Genomic DNA, 17,699 nt, shown 5'->3' on the forward strand with positions numbered 1-17,699 from the left:
GACACAAGATTAAAGGGTTAGTTCACTTGATTAGGTTATTAATTACTCATCCTTATGTCAGCTCAACCCACAGAGACCTTTGCTTGTCTTCAAAACACAAATTATATTTTAGGTGAAATCCATTGTCCTCCAAAGCTTCTCGTTTATAGCAAGATAAAGTCCAGAAAGGTACCAAAAAAACATCTTAAGAACAGACCACATGCCTCAAGTTGTTTAATCAGAATATTATCAAGTTATGAGGATACTTTTGTATAAAGCAAAAAATAACAACTTTATTAAGTAGTTTCTTCACCTCTGTGTCAGTATAGGATATTGGGGGGTTAGGGGGGTTCGAAAGACCCACCCCACGACAAAGTCCAAAGTTTGACCCTTATATGAGCTCATTTGTCCCATTTTTGACTGCTATGCCGTCATAAATTGTGAAAATTGCAGATAGAAGAAGTCTTTAACAGGCATTGTAACCACCTGGTCGACCTTTCATCCATAGGATATCATTATTATTTTAATTGCTTATTACTATTTATCAGAGTTGTGTCAGTATATTATTCAATGCATGTGTGGGACAAAAAATTATTTTCAAAGAGTGCACCTTAAAATTACATTTTTAATTACTGAAGTGGCCAAATTCTCACTGAGGAAAGTTGAATGAGTCAGTTTGTTTTTATTTATTAATATTTAAAAACAAATTTTATCAGATTTCTTTTTTTAAATGATGGATGATAATAACTTTTGTTTTAAAAAGTAGTTTTTTTTCTCCATATTTCTTTGTTAATTTTGTTTTTAAATGCTAATCTCATAACAACATTTATAAAACTAAATTAATTCCGCAAATTTATAACAAAATAAATACTTTCTTAGTAAAATAGTATGGTACCTTAAAAAGCACTTTGATAAGTTATGATTACCATCCGACAAGCTGATCCAAATTAGTGCTTAAAATGTCACCAATGCATAATTAAATAGAAAATGAGGTAAATAACTGAAAAGAGGTTCCACTTTTTCAGAAAAAAAGAACCACCCTTTTTAATAGGCTGCCTACGGGCCTGGTGATGTAAACATGGATGCCCATACACTTCTTTCTCTGTGTGAAATAAAGCTCAGGCACGTCAGAGGTGAAGCCAAGCATAAAATGTGAATGTGCACCCTATACTGACACTGAGGAGAAGATATTATAAAATAAATGATTTTTGTTTCATGTCAGTATTCTTCATGAGTATTCTCATAGCTTAGTAATATTCATAATCTCCGACTGAACTACTGAAGGCACAGCAACTGTTTTGTTTTAGTGTTTGTCAGGATTTGGAATGAGTTGACACCATTGGTGTCTATGGAGGATGAGGGAGCTCTCAGATCTAAAATATCTTCATTGTATTCAAAACAAACAGAGGGTATCATAATTTATAACTTTTTATTTTTAGGGCAAATAACCTGTTAAATTAGGTATAAAATGTGAGGTTGTTTACTTTGAACCATGTCCAGAGGTTAATCAGATGTAGGCCTGTCACAATAATCAATATATCGACTTATTGCACAGCACATGGACATGGCCTCAATAATTTTTGGTGATGCAATATATATATATATATATATATATATATATATATATATATATATATATATATATATATATATAATATATATATATATATATATATATATATATATATATATATATATATATATATATATATCTTGTGCCCATACATAAAAAACTATTCTAGCAACATTTTAGCTGATTGTGCAACATCTCTATTTCTATTAGAGGTGTCAGTGTGGTTAAAAAAACACTCTAGTACTTAATATAACAACTAACAATGAAAATAGATGTGGTATCAGATATCACAGCCTGTTACTTTTTACCCTGCACTATTCTGTTAACATTTATTATCATTTATTTAGGTGTGTATGTTTCACATTGTCATTCCAATGCCTAATTATTACATTGTTAAAATGACTATAATTAAATATTTCTAAGAATAAAATATGCATTCTTTGGAAGAGTGTACTTGCATTATGATATCTTACTGTCATCCAGGCATTATATAATAATGGGTGGCATAAAATGGTCTTAAAATGACAATAATATCATTTATCGCAATATATTTTGGTGCAATATATCATAACATAAAATAGATATCATGACGGGCCTAGTCAGATGTATATGATTGGCTTGCTTATGTGACTGTTTGACCACAAGAGCACTTGTAGTATTTTGTTTGTAGATTTGCATTTTGTAGATATATTTAGTCAAATAATATTTTAATCACCAAACAATACAATAAAATTAAAAAAAAAATTACAACCTACAAAATTTCAACAACATTTTTCTACTGAATTCATATTTCACTGCATTGAACCAATATGGATCAGTATTGAAATGGATGATCATCTTAATTTTATTCACTTGCTCCTAAACCATGTGACATAGTTTTGATCATATAGACCAGAGATGCTTAAACTAGGGCCTGTGGGCCAAGTTGCCCATAATTTACCTTGGATTTGGCCCGTCACTTCCCATCTGAGAAGAGAAGAAGAACGATGGGGATGGTTTAGAGGCAGGTGTGCCCAAATTGTTTCTTATGAGGGCCAAAAACTAAACTTCATTGAGGGTGGCGGGCAGAGGTAAATAAACCAAACTGTAAATTTGTCAATGTAATTTCCTAATTTATTATTAATTCCTTATATAATTTAACTAATACCATAGTTATTTCATTTGAAATACTTTAATGTATTAATAATTATACATTTTTTCTACATTTTATAATGAACTTTTACAATCAACAACATGAACAATCCATTTATAATGATAAAAATACACTTTACCTTGATTTGCTTGCTGATGTCTTCTGCAATGTCCGCTATCCATCAAGTGACTGTGTTTATTTATTTTTAATCTGATTCATTCACAACATTTAATTCCAGTTTGCTTTTTTGTAGCTTAACAGTTAAAAAACAAACCTTAATCTCCCCCAAAATTCCCCATCATTCTCCCTCTCTTCTCAGACGGGATGGATGGCCATATCAAAAGGTAATCCTGGGCCAACTTTGGCCCGCAGGCCCTAGTTTGGGCATCTCTGGTTTAGAGATTGTCACTTAAATCTAATGTAACCTTTTGTTTGTATGTTTTATTAAAAAACTGAAATTAAATGTGTCAATTAAATATTGTAATTTATCAGATTTAGTTTAAATGTACATACTGTCACCTGATGAATAGAGGAACAATGCAGAGATTTTGCTGGGCAAATGAAGGCAAAGGCAGATTCTGCTTGACTAGTGTATTCAGCATTGAACTTTAGGCATTATATAATGATTGAATCATTTAAACGTTATACTGCGTTAGTTAATCTGAAATAATGTGTTTATTTATTTTGAAACATTATAAATAAATGAGGAAGTTACCCATGGCAACTTTAAAGTAATATAGTTTGGTATATTTACCATCGGCCCACAGCTCTCAATGATATTTGGGTTTTGGCCCTTTATATGAAAGACTTTGGACACCCCTGATAAAGAGCATGATGAAATAGACGAAATGAGACACAAGTGTTCCCGAGACGCATTTCAATGAATGTTAATAGCAGGTGAAATCAAGACAAATGTGAAGACTTGTTCTTTAGCCAGTGTCCAGAATGAAATATCTTATTGTAGTCAGTAGAGGTAAAACCTTTATTCATTAATGTTGGTGAATTGTCTTGATTAACTAATACATTTTAATGGTGTATTACATCATCATCTACATACAACATCATCTGACGAGACAGACAGCCAATAAATAAAGCCAAACATTTTTTTTTTCTTTCCAGCGTCGTTCAAACTCTTCAGCTGTCCAAAAAGGAGGAAATGCCACTAAGTACACAGTGATGTCATTTCCTGTGGGCGTTTGTTCATGAGACCACATCCACGTTTTTCATTTTTTGATTGGTGATTCTAGTCCATCTTGTTGGGACAGAATGACTATACCAAGTGTACGAAACGGTACCGCTGAGAACATCATAATTATGGCACACATAACTATACAGCACCAACACTGCCGAGAAGTAAATATCGAATTAGAGACATACAGAAATTTAACATGTACACTCAATACATAATACTTAAAACCACTCTCCTACTTCTGTATATACTTGGCTTGTGCACAAATACTAATGGCAGAGACGCCTGCCCCTAATTTTGACACTTATTTTTAAAGTATATTAACAGTGAACTCTTGCCTTCTGTTTACCTTCTCAACAATTGTTGTCGTGGTGAATAAGTGTACATTTGAAACCCGATAATGATCACTTACATCTAATTGGCTCTCAGTGGATTGAGTGTCTCTCTTTGCCGTTTTTTGTTTTGTTTCTACAGGCCTGAAATGTCTCTATGTCGCAGTTTGTACATCCAGGATTCAAAGCTTTCAGCGTTTCCTTCTATGTTAGTATATTTGGAGAATCCAGTCAAATAGAACAGTGTTATACAGTAATTCTAAATCCCAAAATATTAACATTATTATAATGCAGGCCCGAAGAAGAGGACAGAACATAAAATGAAATAACATTCAGTCAAAGGTTGCTTCTAAAACGGTTGCATTAGCTGCCCTATCATGTTAGTAGCACAGAACACGGTAAATAAACTAGGGTAGGGATTTGTTGAGAAGCAATTCCAGATAGTGAAGTGAAAAGTGGGGATATAAAGAGAAAAGCAGTGCGTTCCAAACTCCATTCACCCTGTTCGCATCCTTTGCTGAAATGTTTTTTTTCCCCCCAAACTGTTGCAGTCAGGCTTCCTGCCCTCAGGATGATGGGTAAAGCTGGATTGTGATTTCACATAATGATTTTCCTTAAACAAGACAGAAACACCTGGAAACAGATAAAGGGGATGATTTACTGTGAATAAATGTACACATTGAAGCTTAAATTGATATAATTTTAATATTATCTGGATGCAGATTTTTAAAATTGTAAATATGTACAAACTTAGTACAAGATTATACATCTCACAACAATTATGAACAAGGTCACACTTTGTTTTAATGGTCCGTTTGTTGAATATAAGTTACATTGCGTCTACATGCCAACTATTCTCATTAGATTATAAGTAGACTGTTAGGTTGGGGGTTGGTGTAAGTTGACATGTACTTGCAAATTTAAAGTTATAGTCAGTTAAATGTCTGTTGAAGGAGCAGTATCAGCAGATATTAAGCAGACAGTCTACTAATACTCAAATGGACCATCAAAATAAAGTGTAACCATGAACAAATCAAACAAAATAAAAATAAGAGAAATTATATTAGTTATACAATCAAAGTATAAACAAATGCAAGGGGTAAAATAAATAGATAGGTAAGATAATAATAATTATTATAATAAAAAACATTGATTTAATCAATGAAATATACATAATGCTAATGTATTTTTTTTTAGCTTTTCTGTTTCTAATGTTATATAGTGTAGTACCATATTGTTTAATCTCCTTTATAAAGTGTTCACAATTTGGCTTGGCAATTTCTTGACATGTATATGGTATTTTCCATACCATATTACTATCTATTTAAGAAAATAAGATGTACTTTTGGCAAGGCAAGGCAAGGCAAGTTTATTTATATAGCACATTTCATACACAGTGGCAATTCAAAGTGCTTTACATAAACAGGAATAAAAGAAACAATTATAAGAGAAATAAAAACAAACATAAAAATGGTAAGAATAAAAATAAAATAAAATAAAAGCTGATAAAATGTGTTATAAAAGAATTAAAAAGAAGAGAAATCAATTTTGGAATCAATTCTATCTTGTACTACAGCAAATATGACATAATATAATTCAATTTGTATTAGTGTACCAAATGTCCTTGAAATAAAGTTAGAAAAATCAATCCAAAATGATCTTGAGAATACACATTGAAAAAACAGATGAGTACCAGATTCTTTAACATTACCACAAAAATCGCAAGAGTTTTCCCTATCCACTTCAAACCGTTCAAATAATTCTTTTACAGGATAAATTTTTTTGTTGGATGCAGCCTTCATGATGCATGCTGGGATTGCATCGCTCAGAGAGAAATTCAATACCTTTGAAAACCTTTTATAACACTCTTTCTATACACTTTAAGGTCTCATCGCCAACTTTTAGGTTTCGACTGGTAAATTTTTAATTTACAGTATATTTACTTAATACTAACTGTAAGAAACTAATCCTCAACAAATACATTGTTTATATACTGAATAAGAATGCTAATCCAGCAGGTGGCACCTATACCAGCAGGAATAATGGAGTTTCTTTAGTTACTGCAGTAAGCAAAGCAGCGCAATGTCAAATCAGGATTTTATGGATTTCATAAATGACACAGCATCCTAATATTCACAGATTAAATTTCTATAAATTTATTTATTTTGTAAGACTTTTTAAGTGCCTTTAATCTAAATTGATTTATCATTTTTTACAACTTTTTGTAAAAAACGCCAGACACGATACACTCAATGGAGCTAGTGACATCACTGTGAGGGGTAGTGGTCGGGGTGGGGTTAGGTGAGTGCATTAAAAACACTGAATGCAACTCGAGTCTGCAGCCAGACCCCTCTCTATAATTTAAGTAAATGGCACTCAAAGGTTTGATCTTCAGCAGATCTTCTTGACCATGTCTACATGCCTGAACTAACTTGTTGATTTGCTAGCGATTAGATATTTGCATTAGCAAGCAGTCAAGTTGAACAAGTTTACTTAATAAATTTGCCAGTGAGTAGATTTATATAAGTCAACATAAGTGTTAAAAGTCAAACCTTAAGCTCTGGTGATGCTGTGTCTTCGCAAGAGCTACAAAACACCATTCTTGTGTATATTGAAATACTTATTTAATTATTTATTTAATGCCTTTAGTGGCAATTTAAGTGATAGTTTGTCTAAAAATGAAAATTATGTCACTAATTACTCACCCTCATGTTGTTTCTAAACCCCTGAGAGCTTCACTCATCTTCAGAACAAAAGATATTTAAGGTGAAATCAAGAGCTCTCTCATCCTCCAGTAAAATCCTCATTCTCAAAACAGACTCTATACCTTCAGTGGTTCACTCAGAACATAATCAAGCAACCTTTGTGTGCACATAAAAAAAAAAAAAAAACTTTATTCAACAGTTTCTCATTCTCAGTGTCAGTTTAGGGTGCATGTTCAGATATTGCGCTAGATCATTACCTTGGATGTGCCTGTGCTTTGTACAGGAATCCAAGAGAAAGGGGTATACATACGCACCCTATACTGACACAAAGGAGAAGAAACTGTTGATTTTAAATTTATTTTTGTCTTGTAGCTTGTTAATATTTCAATTGAACCACTGAAGGCATGCAATTTGTTTTGAGGATGCTTTTGAACAGTGACCACGTTTACTTGGACATCAGTAGTCAAATTATTTTCCTTAATCTGAATGAGAAAATAATATGATTAGGGCTTTAATTGAGTTGCTTTTTGAATGTTCCTTTCATGATCCTGTTTTACATATTATAGCACATAATTCGATTAACATCATTGTGCCACCACGCTTTCCACATTTCCTCTGGAGTTTCATGTAATTTCTGGTGTTTAATTTTAATCTTTAACTGCAGTTTGGCACTTTCACTTTCATTCAGGAACATTTCATGCTTGCCCACCGTGACAAACGAAATATTGGATGTGAGTATGAACTGCTGGAAGAGTGTTGTCTTAATGGAATTTGATTCCCGCATGCCATATGGGGAAAAAAACTCTGCATTTCGCGATGCAGGTGTCTGTGGTCCTTCACTGACTCAGTAGGTGCAGAGAATAGTGTTAAACAGCTGTGTGTGTATAGACTATCATGTCACAAAATGCGGCAAAAATCCGGGATTTTGCGGGAAAAAAAATGTCTGTACTGCCCAACAATAATGTGACTAAAATCGGCATACTCCACATGTCTTAATTCCATTTCTGTTTAGTTCAATTATGACCTTAACCAGATTAAATTAATCAAAAATCTCTGTTTACATAGTAGACTCTTAATCAGAGTATTGTCTTAATCGTATTAAAATCGGAGTATTGGTGTCCATGTAAACGTACTTAGTGATGTTTATGAAGTATGAGAGAGCTCTCAGATTTAATCTAAAATATCGTAATCAGTGTTCCTAGGTCTCAGTGGTTTGGAACGACATGGGGATGACTAATTAATAACTAATTACTAATTTAGGACTAACAGTTTAGTAAATGCTGGAAATTCATAAATGAGGTTAAAAAAAGTGTACAGCGCAAAATGTACAGCGTCCTGTTTTTCAAAGGTATGTACATCAACAAAGAAAAGAGTTTTGTGTTTTCAATGTAAAGACTCACCTGAGTGTATCTGGCATCTATGCGTTTCCACTTTCTGTTGATAGGAAATAAAGAAGAAAAGGACATGAAAAGTAAATAATAAAACAAAATACTACATTCATCCATAAAGTAATTTTTTTTAAAGTGCGCAGAAAAAAAATATTAGCTACTAACAGCTGTCAATGTTGATACATATACAATAAAAAGTCCTTTTGTTTGTTATTTTTATACATCTATCCAGTTTGGATAAAAAAAAAACAAGTAATATCCACTAGATGGCACCAACACCATCATCTGCCACCAAAAAAACATACCATAACAAATTCAGCAGAAGCATGAAGGCGAAGCAAATTGCTCATTCATCATTATACAAACATCCTAAATCACCAGTAGCAGTGTGCAGCTCATCGGTTTTATGCAAAACCTTTATATCCCTACAAGTGACCCTTCATCCAGGACTTCCAGGAAGTAGAGCTCTTTCTTTGCTTCAACTCCATTATAAAGCATTTCATAGCTAATATCCATAAATAGCATTTGGTTCCAGGTGTTCTGTTCAGCACAGCATGGGTTCCAGCTGATGCTGTGCCTGTGATTAATATGGACAGGCTGACAGCAAGCTGTGTAAACAGTCATTAGTAATTCATGGCTGGGTCTAGAGCCCCAGGTTTCCATTAACCCCAGTTCATGGTAAATTCTACCTTCCTATCTGTACTTCATTTGCTATTTTTCACTTCATACTCATTCCTTCTAATATCTCATTTATTTTCACTGCTTCATCATCTGATTAATTATCAATAATGAGCATGATTTTGTTTTATTTTCTGGTCTGTCCTTGCTCGATCTGTCTGCCTCTAGCTGGCTCGTAATGAATGAACTGGACTGACTGGCACAAACAGCTGCGTGCTTAAAAACGATGTGTCCGAACATTTATAGGGAGAAATGGAGAATCTAGTTTGTAATTCTTCCATTTCTATTATTATAATAATTCATTTTTATTTTGTTTCAGAATGGGAACAGATTTTGTTCAACGTTCTTTCAATCTGTAAAGATGGTACTTCACTTTGACTTCAATATATGTGCAATGCAAACAAGTATATTTGTCATTAGGGCTGCATAATATTGGAAAAATCAACATTGCAATATTTTTTTTTATTCTGCGATATATATTGCGTTAGGAATACAATTTTACTAGATGTGTTGAATAACTATTTGGAAAGAACTTATAATTTTGGATTGATTGGGATGATTCTGTAGGGGAGTGTATTTGCATAAGATATAAGAAACAATCTACAAGCATCGATACTGTAATTTCAATAAAGAAAAAGATACCAATAAAATTAACAGTATTTTGCCTCATGGTCTTTATTTTCTGAACAATTCAATACAATTAATCATTATTAAGTTTTCAAAGTTACAAACGATTCAGTTTCTCATGCCTGAATGCTTTTATAACCCTCACACAGTAACAGGCCTCAAAAAACACTTGCGAAATAGTCAATTATAATCCAGACTTAAAATTGCATATACTCGCAACGTGACTATTGTGAATGATCACGTTGCAATATCAATGCAGAAACGATATTTTGCAGCCCTATTTGTCATGGTAGGAAAATTGTCCATTGAGACATGATGAAATGTACAATAACCACACTTTCAAGGGTGTAGAATTAGCATGGACGGAAGGAACGTGTCCCCACCAATATCCACAGATTATTAAAATGTCACCACCAATAATTTAATGGCCTCCAAAATAAAATAATGCTTTGTCGAAATTTTCCAGTCAGGCTTACTGTGCAAGACTCACTGAGAGACATAAGCAGTTACATTTTAAAGAAAAGTGTCAGTCACTCGAAGTCAAGTTCGCTACAAGTCCACCATAATAGTAACCATGTGCAATGTGCAATTAATGAAAAATTTGTTTTGATTTTGACCTCCATGACGATTATGAAAAAACAACAATCGAGATAAAACGGTTATTGTGTCATAAGCCTCCCCCTTTCCAGAAATCTGCATTCATTCCTTGTCAAAGTATATTTGATTTATTTATTTAAGTTTTTTTTTTTAAGAGCAAATTAAACATGTGCTGCTCTGTTTGTACGCTTAGAGAAGGAAAAGAACATGGACATGTAAAGTCATCTTTTTACTTAAAGTGAAAATAAGAATAAGCCCTCAGTAATGGAAGTCTTTATTAAACTACCTTTTTGTCAGACATTCATTTAACTCTACATTTTAAATAAAAGTTAAAGAAATGTTCATACCAATATCAAAAGCAAATCTATGCCCTTGCACCCTTTAAATAAGTAAAACATTGCTCTTACTGTCTCCCAGCAGCTCCTCGGACATGAGTCCATCCTGTCTGTTGCCCAGCACGAAGGCCAGGAAAGATAGGATGAGGGCGTCCAGGATGCCCATAATGGCCAGGATGTACGCCCAGCGCACTGAGCATGCTCCGATAGTGTATTTGTCCGTCCCTTCTCCGCACATCCTCTTCACCTCATCAGCATCCCAGCCATCAGGATATATCATACAGCCCAACACCAGACACGTACCTGAGAGAGAAAGCAGGAAGTTGTTCGGTAAGAAAAGGTCTATGGATTTAATCAACAGCAGAATGCATTACTGGGCTCCTGCGATATGATAGATGGCAGTTCTAGAGCGTAAGCTGAGGAGCAAAATGAGCTCCAGTGAAAAAGACGTGGCAGTTTCGTTTGTTTCGATTATGACATGTCTGACAGCAAAGATGAATGAGTGGAGAGGCACTGGTGATACCGGACGAGCCCCCAATTTATATTCTCATACGCACAAAACTCAAGCTCTGTTAGAAGCTGTCAGGAGTGATTTTTGCAACACTTCCCACCAAATGAAATTGCAAAAGTAACTAGATTTTCTGTGATGTTTGTCAGTGTAAAAAACTGTTATAGTGGTTGCTTACAGGCAAAAAAGAAGCCCTACTTCTAAGTTTTCATCATATTTTGGGCCCTCAAGTCCTGATTGTCTCCTTCCATCAATGCAAATCCTTTTTTTTTTTTACCCATTTTATAGTGCAATTGTCTGATTCATTGTGCCCTATAATGCTAAAAGTCTTACCACACACAGCAATTCTCTACATCAAACACTGATTGATGTAGTCCCAAAACTGGTCTTGGCATACCCTCATTTTGAGGTCTCTTTTTTTTTTAACTATTTTAGATTTGGAAATCCCTACTAACAAGCTGATGAGTTGGTGCGATCAGCTGTGTTTTATTAAGAGATTAGGGTGCAGAGTTGGGGGTATTCCAGCATCTAAATTGGTAACTTTTGACCTGACCAAGTTAAACTCAATTATATTATGTGAAAAATAGTATGTGAGATGAGTTGTAAGTCTGAATTCATAGCATTTGAAAAACAGTTAGCGAGACATGCTTGCATGACCACAACTTTCACTTAGATTCTGAATCTAATGTACACTTTACTATCCCATGAGGGAACTAAAGAGGGTTTGTAAATTGCAGTGCAGTGATGTAACTCACTCAGGGTAGGCCATTTGATAATGACAACATGGTTTGATGTAGTATGTCTGAACTCTTTTCATTCTCTTCATTCATACTGATTTAACAAATAAGTTAACATTGGGATTACCTACTCAGCCAGTATGGGATTTCAGACAGACCAAAACCGACTCTGTTCCAGGGCTTCATCTGAAGGCATTGCTTATTTGGGAAAAATGTACACTATTGAAATGCACCTAGATCAGTGCTGGGAACACTTGTCTATTTACAGTTTGTGACAGTTCAGGAGGGTTTATTTCACTTCCACATAATTCAAAGGACAAGCATTTCTGATCTCAGATCAGCAGCAATTGTGGGCACCTACATATCCGTGATCAATTGAGGCTGCAAAAGAGCATATTTCAGGAGTATCAGACAGAGCCAAATCAGGGTAAATAGATGACATTGTTCTATTAAAGGGGAATACAGCATGTGTTAGTTTTGATGCGCTGATAGTGTTCTGCAGATGCAGAATAATGGAATAATGTCAACACACACGTTAAGGTTGTGCAGAGGAAAATACTTTTCAGATATGAATGTTGTAGTTACATGAGGAAAATTTCTATTTTAACCCCATTATTCTTTCTACTAATGTAATAGTTTTAATTTACTGTAAATGAATACTGGTTCTGCTTGCATGTTCTTTTTGTGATGCACTGGCAAAGAGGGACCCCCAACTTGAGTTTTACCAAGGGGGCTCTCTTCCCAGAACAGCAGACTTTATTTGGGTGAACCCCCATTCTTCAACATGATTTTTACAAAGTTTATGTTTAATAAATTCAGCAAAAATTATCTGACTATACCATGTATCCCCACCAAGCAGTTTTGTGTTTAATAGTGTCTAAACGTAGACGGCTTGGCTAAAACAAGTTAAATTTGAAAAATAAAAAAAATTTAACTAACAGATGTTAAGAATAGCCCAAAACTTGACTACATCACATAGACAGTTTAGACAGACTTCAGATGTGTAGTCTTTCGTTCCTGTGTATTTGATGACTAGTTTAGTTTTGGGCTATTCTTAGACATCTATTATTAGGTTTCCGCTGGCTGCTAAAATTGAGCCTTGTTTTGGTCAAGGCATCTCTGCTTGGATACTTTTAAACAAAACATGCTTGCTGGGATCCTATTCCAAAGACAATGGCAAGGCAAGTTTATTTATATACCACATTTCATACATAGTGGCAATTCAAAGTGCTTTACATAAACAGGAATAAAAGAGACAAGTATGAGAAAATAAAAACAAATAATACAAATTCTTAACAGATTAAAATGTGTTAAAACAGGTTATAAAAAATGAAAAAGAAAAGAAAGACATACTATTGCGATCTGTCGGACATAGCACAGTGCTCATTCAGTAAAGGCACAGCTAAACATATGTGTTTTCAGTCTCGATTTGAACATGCCCAAAGGAGCACATCTGATCATTTCTGGAAGCTGATTCCAGCAGTGGGAGGCGTAGTAGCTGAGGGCCAATTCACCTTGCATTGACTGAACTCTTAGAATTTCTAGTTTATATGATCCTAAAGATCTGAGCGATCTGTTTTGGTTTGTACTTTAATATCTTTTCTGAATGTAACTGGGAGCCAGTGTAAAGACCTAAGGACAGGTGTGATGTGCCCTGATTTCCTGGTTCTGGTCAGAATCCTGGCCCCAGCGTTCTGGATGAGCTGCAACTGTCTGACTGTCTTTTTGGTAAGGCCAGTGAGGAGGCCATTACAGTAATCCACCCTGCTGTTCTTGCTGCTCATAAAAGCATGAACAAGTTTCTCTAAGTCTTCACTGGAAACAAAGCATCTGATTCTTGCAATGTTTTTGAGATGATAGTATGCTGATTTACTGCTTTGACATGACTATTGAAACTCAGATCTGACTCCAGAATCACACCAAGATTCTTGATCTTTTTTTTGTTTAACCCTTAGAGCTAAGGTATGCATTCACCTTGAGAACCTCATCTCACCTCATCAGTTTTCTCTTTGTTTAACTGAAGAAAGTTTTGGCACATCCAATTGTTAATTTTATTAATGCATTCATTGGCAGAGGTTGTCAATAGGGCTGTAGTCATTAGGCAGTAAGGCTAGGTAGATCTGAGTGTCATCAGCATAGCTGTGGTAGGAAATTTGGTTCTGTCTCATTATTTGGCTCAGAGGGAGCATATAAATGTTGAACAGGAGAGGTGCCAGAATTGAGCCTTGTGGGACTCCACATGTCATGGGTGACATAGTAACCTCTGACATAGTAACCTCTCCCTTCAAGGTAAGATCTGAACCATTTAAGAACCATCCCAGACAGCCCAACCCAGTTTTCCAGCCTATCCAGAAGTATGCTGTGATTGACAGTGTCAAATGCAGCACTGAGATCAAGCAATCTTAAAAATATAAGTCTCAAGACCGTTGCAAAGAGGATGCGGGTGTTATCTAGATTGCTGTTTATAAGGCTTGAAAAGAAAGTCTGCTAGCAGTGTTTAGTTCCACATTAAAAGCACTGTCTTTATAGATATTATAATGGAGTACTAATTTCGTCTTCCTCCACATACGCTCAGCTTTTCTGCATTGTTTTTTATCAATTGAACTGCTGTTGACCTTGGTGTTAGCGATATGGCCTTCATAAACTGCTCATTAGTGTTCTCATTTATGCATCTCTTTCTGACAGGGACAGATCTGTCTTCAGTAGCTGGAGTGATCAATATATCAAAGAAAATACAGAAATGATCAGATCAGAACAGTCGATGAAATGTGTAAACCCTTACTTAAAGTAGACCAAAGTGTGTCCACGATTGTGTGGGTCATTGAACATGCTGATTCAGATCAAATGTGTTAAAACAGTCATAAGTTCTTTTGCAGCATTGATTTCTGGATTATCAGTGTGAATATTACAATCAACTGAGAGAGAGTGCAAAAGCAAAACGGTTTATTCGGATCAAAATCCCTTATGCAGTTATTTTGACTTTCGAACCCACAACTTAAAACTTGACTGCATTTAATTATTGGTTAAACAAACTAAGGAGGACTGATTTAGCACAGTCAGAGAAAAAGTTGAGACAGAAAAGAGAAAGTTAAAGGAGTGCGAGTAGGATGAATAGCCCACATATGGATGCTGCCAAAGGAATCAGGCATGATTAACACATCGCCTGTTTGTCTTTGTCACACATTTTGCTGTGTCACAAAATAGCTAGTGAAATGAAAAGCCACCCAAAAAGACTCCTATATCTCTGTCCTTCTATCTTTCAATTGAATCTCTTGGTTCGTGTGTCTAATAAGTGAAACTTCAGAAGACATTCATCATCATTATACTAATAGCCATCAGCGGGCTAATAGTAATCCACATTAAAGCTGAGAGCCAGTCACCACATCCCTGAGCCCACAGCTTATTACCACTGCAGTGACTCTGGAGAGTTCACAGGTTTCTCTTGGGGCTGTTTTTGACAGCCCAACTAAAGCTGTCGCTTGTAGAACTGGTCTTCCTGCATAAGTGTTTTACCTGGTGTAACTAGGCAGGTTTTCATTATATATCCACACCATATATCCATATAACAACACAAAAAATTCTGATTTGACTAAATTGCAGATACAAAATTGCAGCATTTCTTTTGTTGTTTGCTGTGAAAATATAGATTTTAGAGAGATGAAGAAGACTATGCTTATGACAACATTATATCAAGGCTTTGCACACTGGACAAGCATATTTTATTCGCAAGTACTATAATGTTTTTGAATGTAAAACTGCAGATGGGCTCTGTGGCAGGTCGGCATTTTGAATGGTGTGCTGACTGCTCAAACATGTAGGAAATCAGTGGCAGTTAAAAAAAAACTAATGAAATAAATTCAGTGATTGTCGGAATCAAAAAAATCCTGGAGGTATTACACACTGAGATATGTAAAATTTACTCATAATATTCTAGGATCTGTGCATGTGTCACCCATAGCCCATAAAGAAATGAAATGTGAAATCAAGTTGGTGCGGATAGTAAAGATAGAGTTATACTTGAGCATTGAATGATTGTTGTATGTATGCAGCTGCTGCCATTGTTAGCATTTAAAGGGCACCTATTTTACCCCTTTTTTCAAGATTTAAGATAAGTCTTTGTGTCTCCAGAATGTGTCTGTAAAGTTTCAGCTCCAAACACCCATCAGATAATTTATTATACCTTTCAGAATATTGGATTTTTTTGCTCTGAACACCGTATAGATGTTTTTGTGGCCCTGTGCCTTAATGCTACTTCTCCCTGTCCACCGTTCCCACATGCCTGTCTCCACCTCGGCTGCGTCAGATAAACAGCACAGTGACAGACATGAGATCTCACGTAAAGTTTGTGAGAAATACTATAGTAAGAACGTTCCCAATGAGTATTTGATGTATTTGTTGTGGAGTTGCAACGATGAGTCACACACACTTTACAAAGTTCACGTATGCGCGCACACAGACACACACAGACAGACACAAGCAGCGCACACACAAAACATGCAATGTTTTTGCATGGCAAATGTGACCGGATACACGTTAATATCCACTGCTGTATGGACATCTGTTACTTTAATGTACAAAATAAACCTGATTTAACGTCCACAAAGCGGGATTGAAGCGTCGTCTTTTATAAATGCACTGACATGTATCTGTGCTAATAAAGATGGTAAAATTGCTGCAATTCATTACAAATATGCACTGTTTTAAAAAAACGTTTTAAACTTGTAAAACTCATCCTTGATCACATTTGATGATGATTGATGACACTTGTTTTGGCTTGTTGATATGACTACGCGTTACTATGGAGACGTTAATATGCAGCTCTCAATCAATTCGGTGGGCGAGGAGACTGCTTTCCTACGTCATGTTGAGGTGGGCCTCACAATTGGAGGCATTTGGATTCTATTTTAACATAAGGAATTTTTTTTACATCAGGAAAGAGACTTATTGTGTTTATATCACCCCAATATGACTGTGGACACACTATATCTACACACAGTTCTGTCTAAACAGCTCCCAAAATATGTTTTTCATCATAGGTGCCCTTTAAAGTTCTGCATCCTGTCAGCTTTGCTCTTCAATGACACTTCTGAGACGCTATTAGGCAGTGGAGTTCTATGTTCCACTGTCAGTTTTTGCCAGAGTTTTGAGTGTACATCAGAAATGCTTGCAATGCTAATGTAGCTGTAGCTCAAACTCCCATTCATCTTTGAAGAAAGAGGTATCCATCCAGAGCTCCACTGCAGTGGAGCAAACATAACAATGTTTATCTTAGCTAGCTCACATTGTTTTTTTTATTTTATAAATAATTAATCTGTATAATGAAAAAAATTATCCACTGAAAAAAAACATGTGGGTTATCATTCAAAGTCTGTTTTTGGAGTGGCAGTCCATCTGTTAACGTCTACTTGAGGGCTTCCATACCACACCCTTCTTACAGTTAGTTTGCTATAAGAGAATGAGGCACAAAAGAAAGCCCCGCCCCCTACTTAATGTTATGTTTCAGTTGGAAATGCATCAACATACTGGAATAAAAGTCTGAGCAATTACAGGGTCATACAGACTGTAAACACTTGTGCCCCTGGCCTCGCTTCACTCGTCCTGCCCAAACTCATCACGCCTACCAAGCCAACCAATCGCATTTCTTGCATTCTTTATCGTCTTGCCCAACGACAAATGAAAGTAGTCTTAACAAAATTTGTTCAGAACTGAACGTGATTTTCACGTCACTATGGACATAACTGGAGGGAAGTTTTCAAAGTTATTGCTTTCAAACCAACCACACGCACGCACATTACATTGGAAATGCTTATAAATAATAGAAAACATCAGCATTTTCTCTCATTTCACTTCCTCTCCAGAGCCTGCAGCACTGCACCACACACGTATACTAATGAAGAGAAGCTCTTCAGCGAAACCTTT

At 35.4% G+C, this 17,699-nt stretch overlaps 1 protein-coding gene across 1 annotated transcript; it reads right to left on the minus strand.

The window, feature by feature from the left end:
• Positions 1 to 4,571: 4,571 nt before the first annotated feature.
• Positions 4,572 to 11,976, minus strand: LOC130223516 (LHFPL tetraspan subfamily member 3 protein-like). Its single transcript, XM_056456357.1, has 4 exons — positions 11,949 to 11,976; positions 10,608 to 10,838; positions 8,311 to 8,344; positions 4,572 to 4,838 (listed from the first exon to the last, which is right to left on the minus strand). The coding sequence occupies exons 1-3, from the start codon at positions 11,974 to 11,976 to the stop codon at positions 8,328 to 8,330; spliced, it is 276 nt and encodes a 91-aa protein (XP_056312332.1). The 3' UTR covers positions 4,572 to 4,838; positions 8,311 to 8,327.
• Between the last annotated feature and the right edge of the window lie 5,723 nt (positions 11,977 to 17,699).

This window comes from Danio aesculapii, chromosome 4 (genome assembly GCF_903798145.1).
Source record: "Danio aesculapii chromosome 4, fDanAes4.1, whole genome shotgun sequence".
In the NCBI taxonomy this organism is placed as follows: domain Eukaryota; kingdom Metazoa; phylum Chordata; class Actinopteri; order Cypriniformes; family Danionidae; genus Danio; species Danio aesculapii.

Bases quoted from the DNA above. Each gene is read 5' to 3' on its own strand.
- LOC130223516 (XM_056456357.1), bottom strand. From the start codon at position 11,976: ATGCCTTCAGATGAAGCCCTGGAACAGA. The intron at 10,839-11,948 runs GTCGGTTTTGGT...TTTCTCTCTCAG, and splicing joins AGATGAAGCCCTGGAACAGA to GTACGTGTCTGGTGTTGGGC.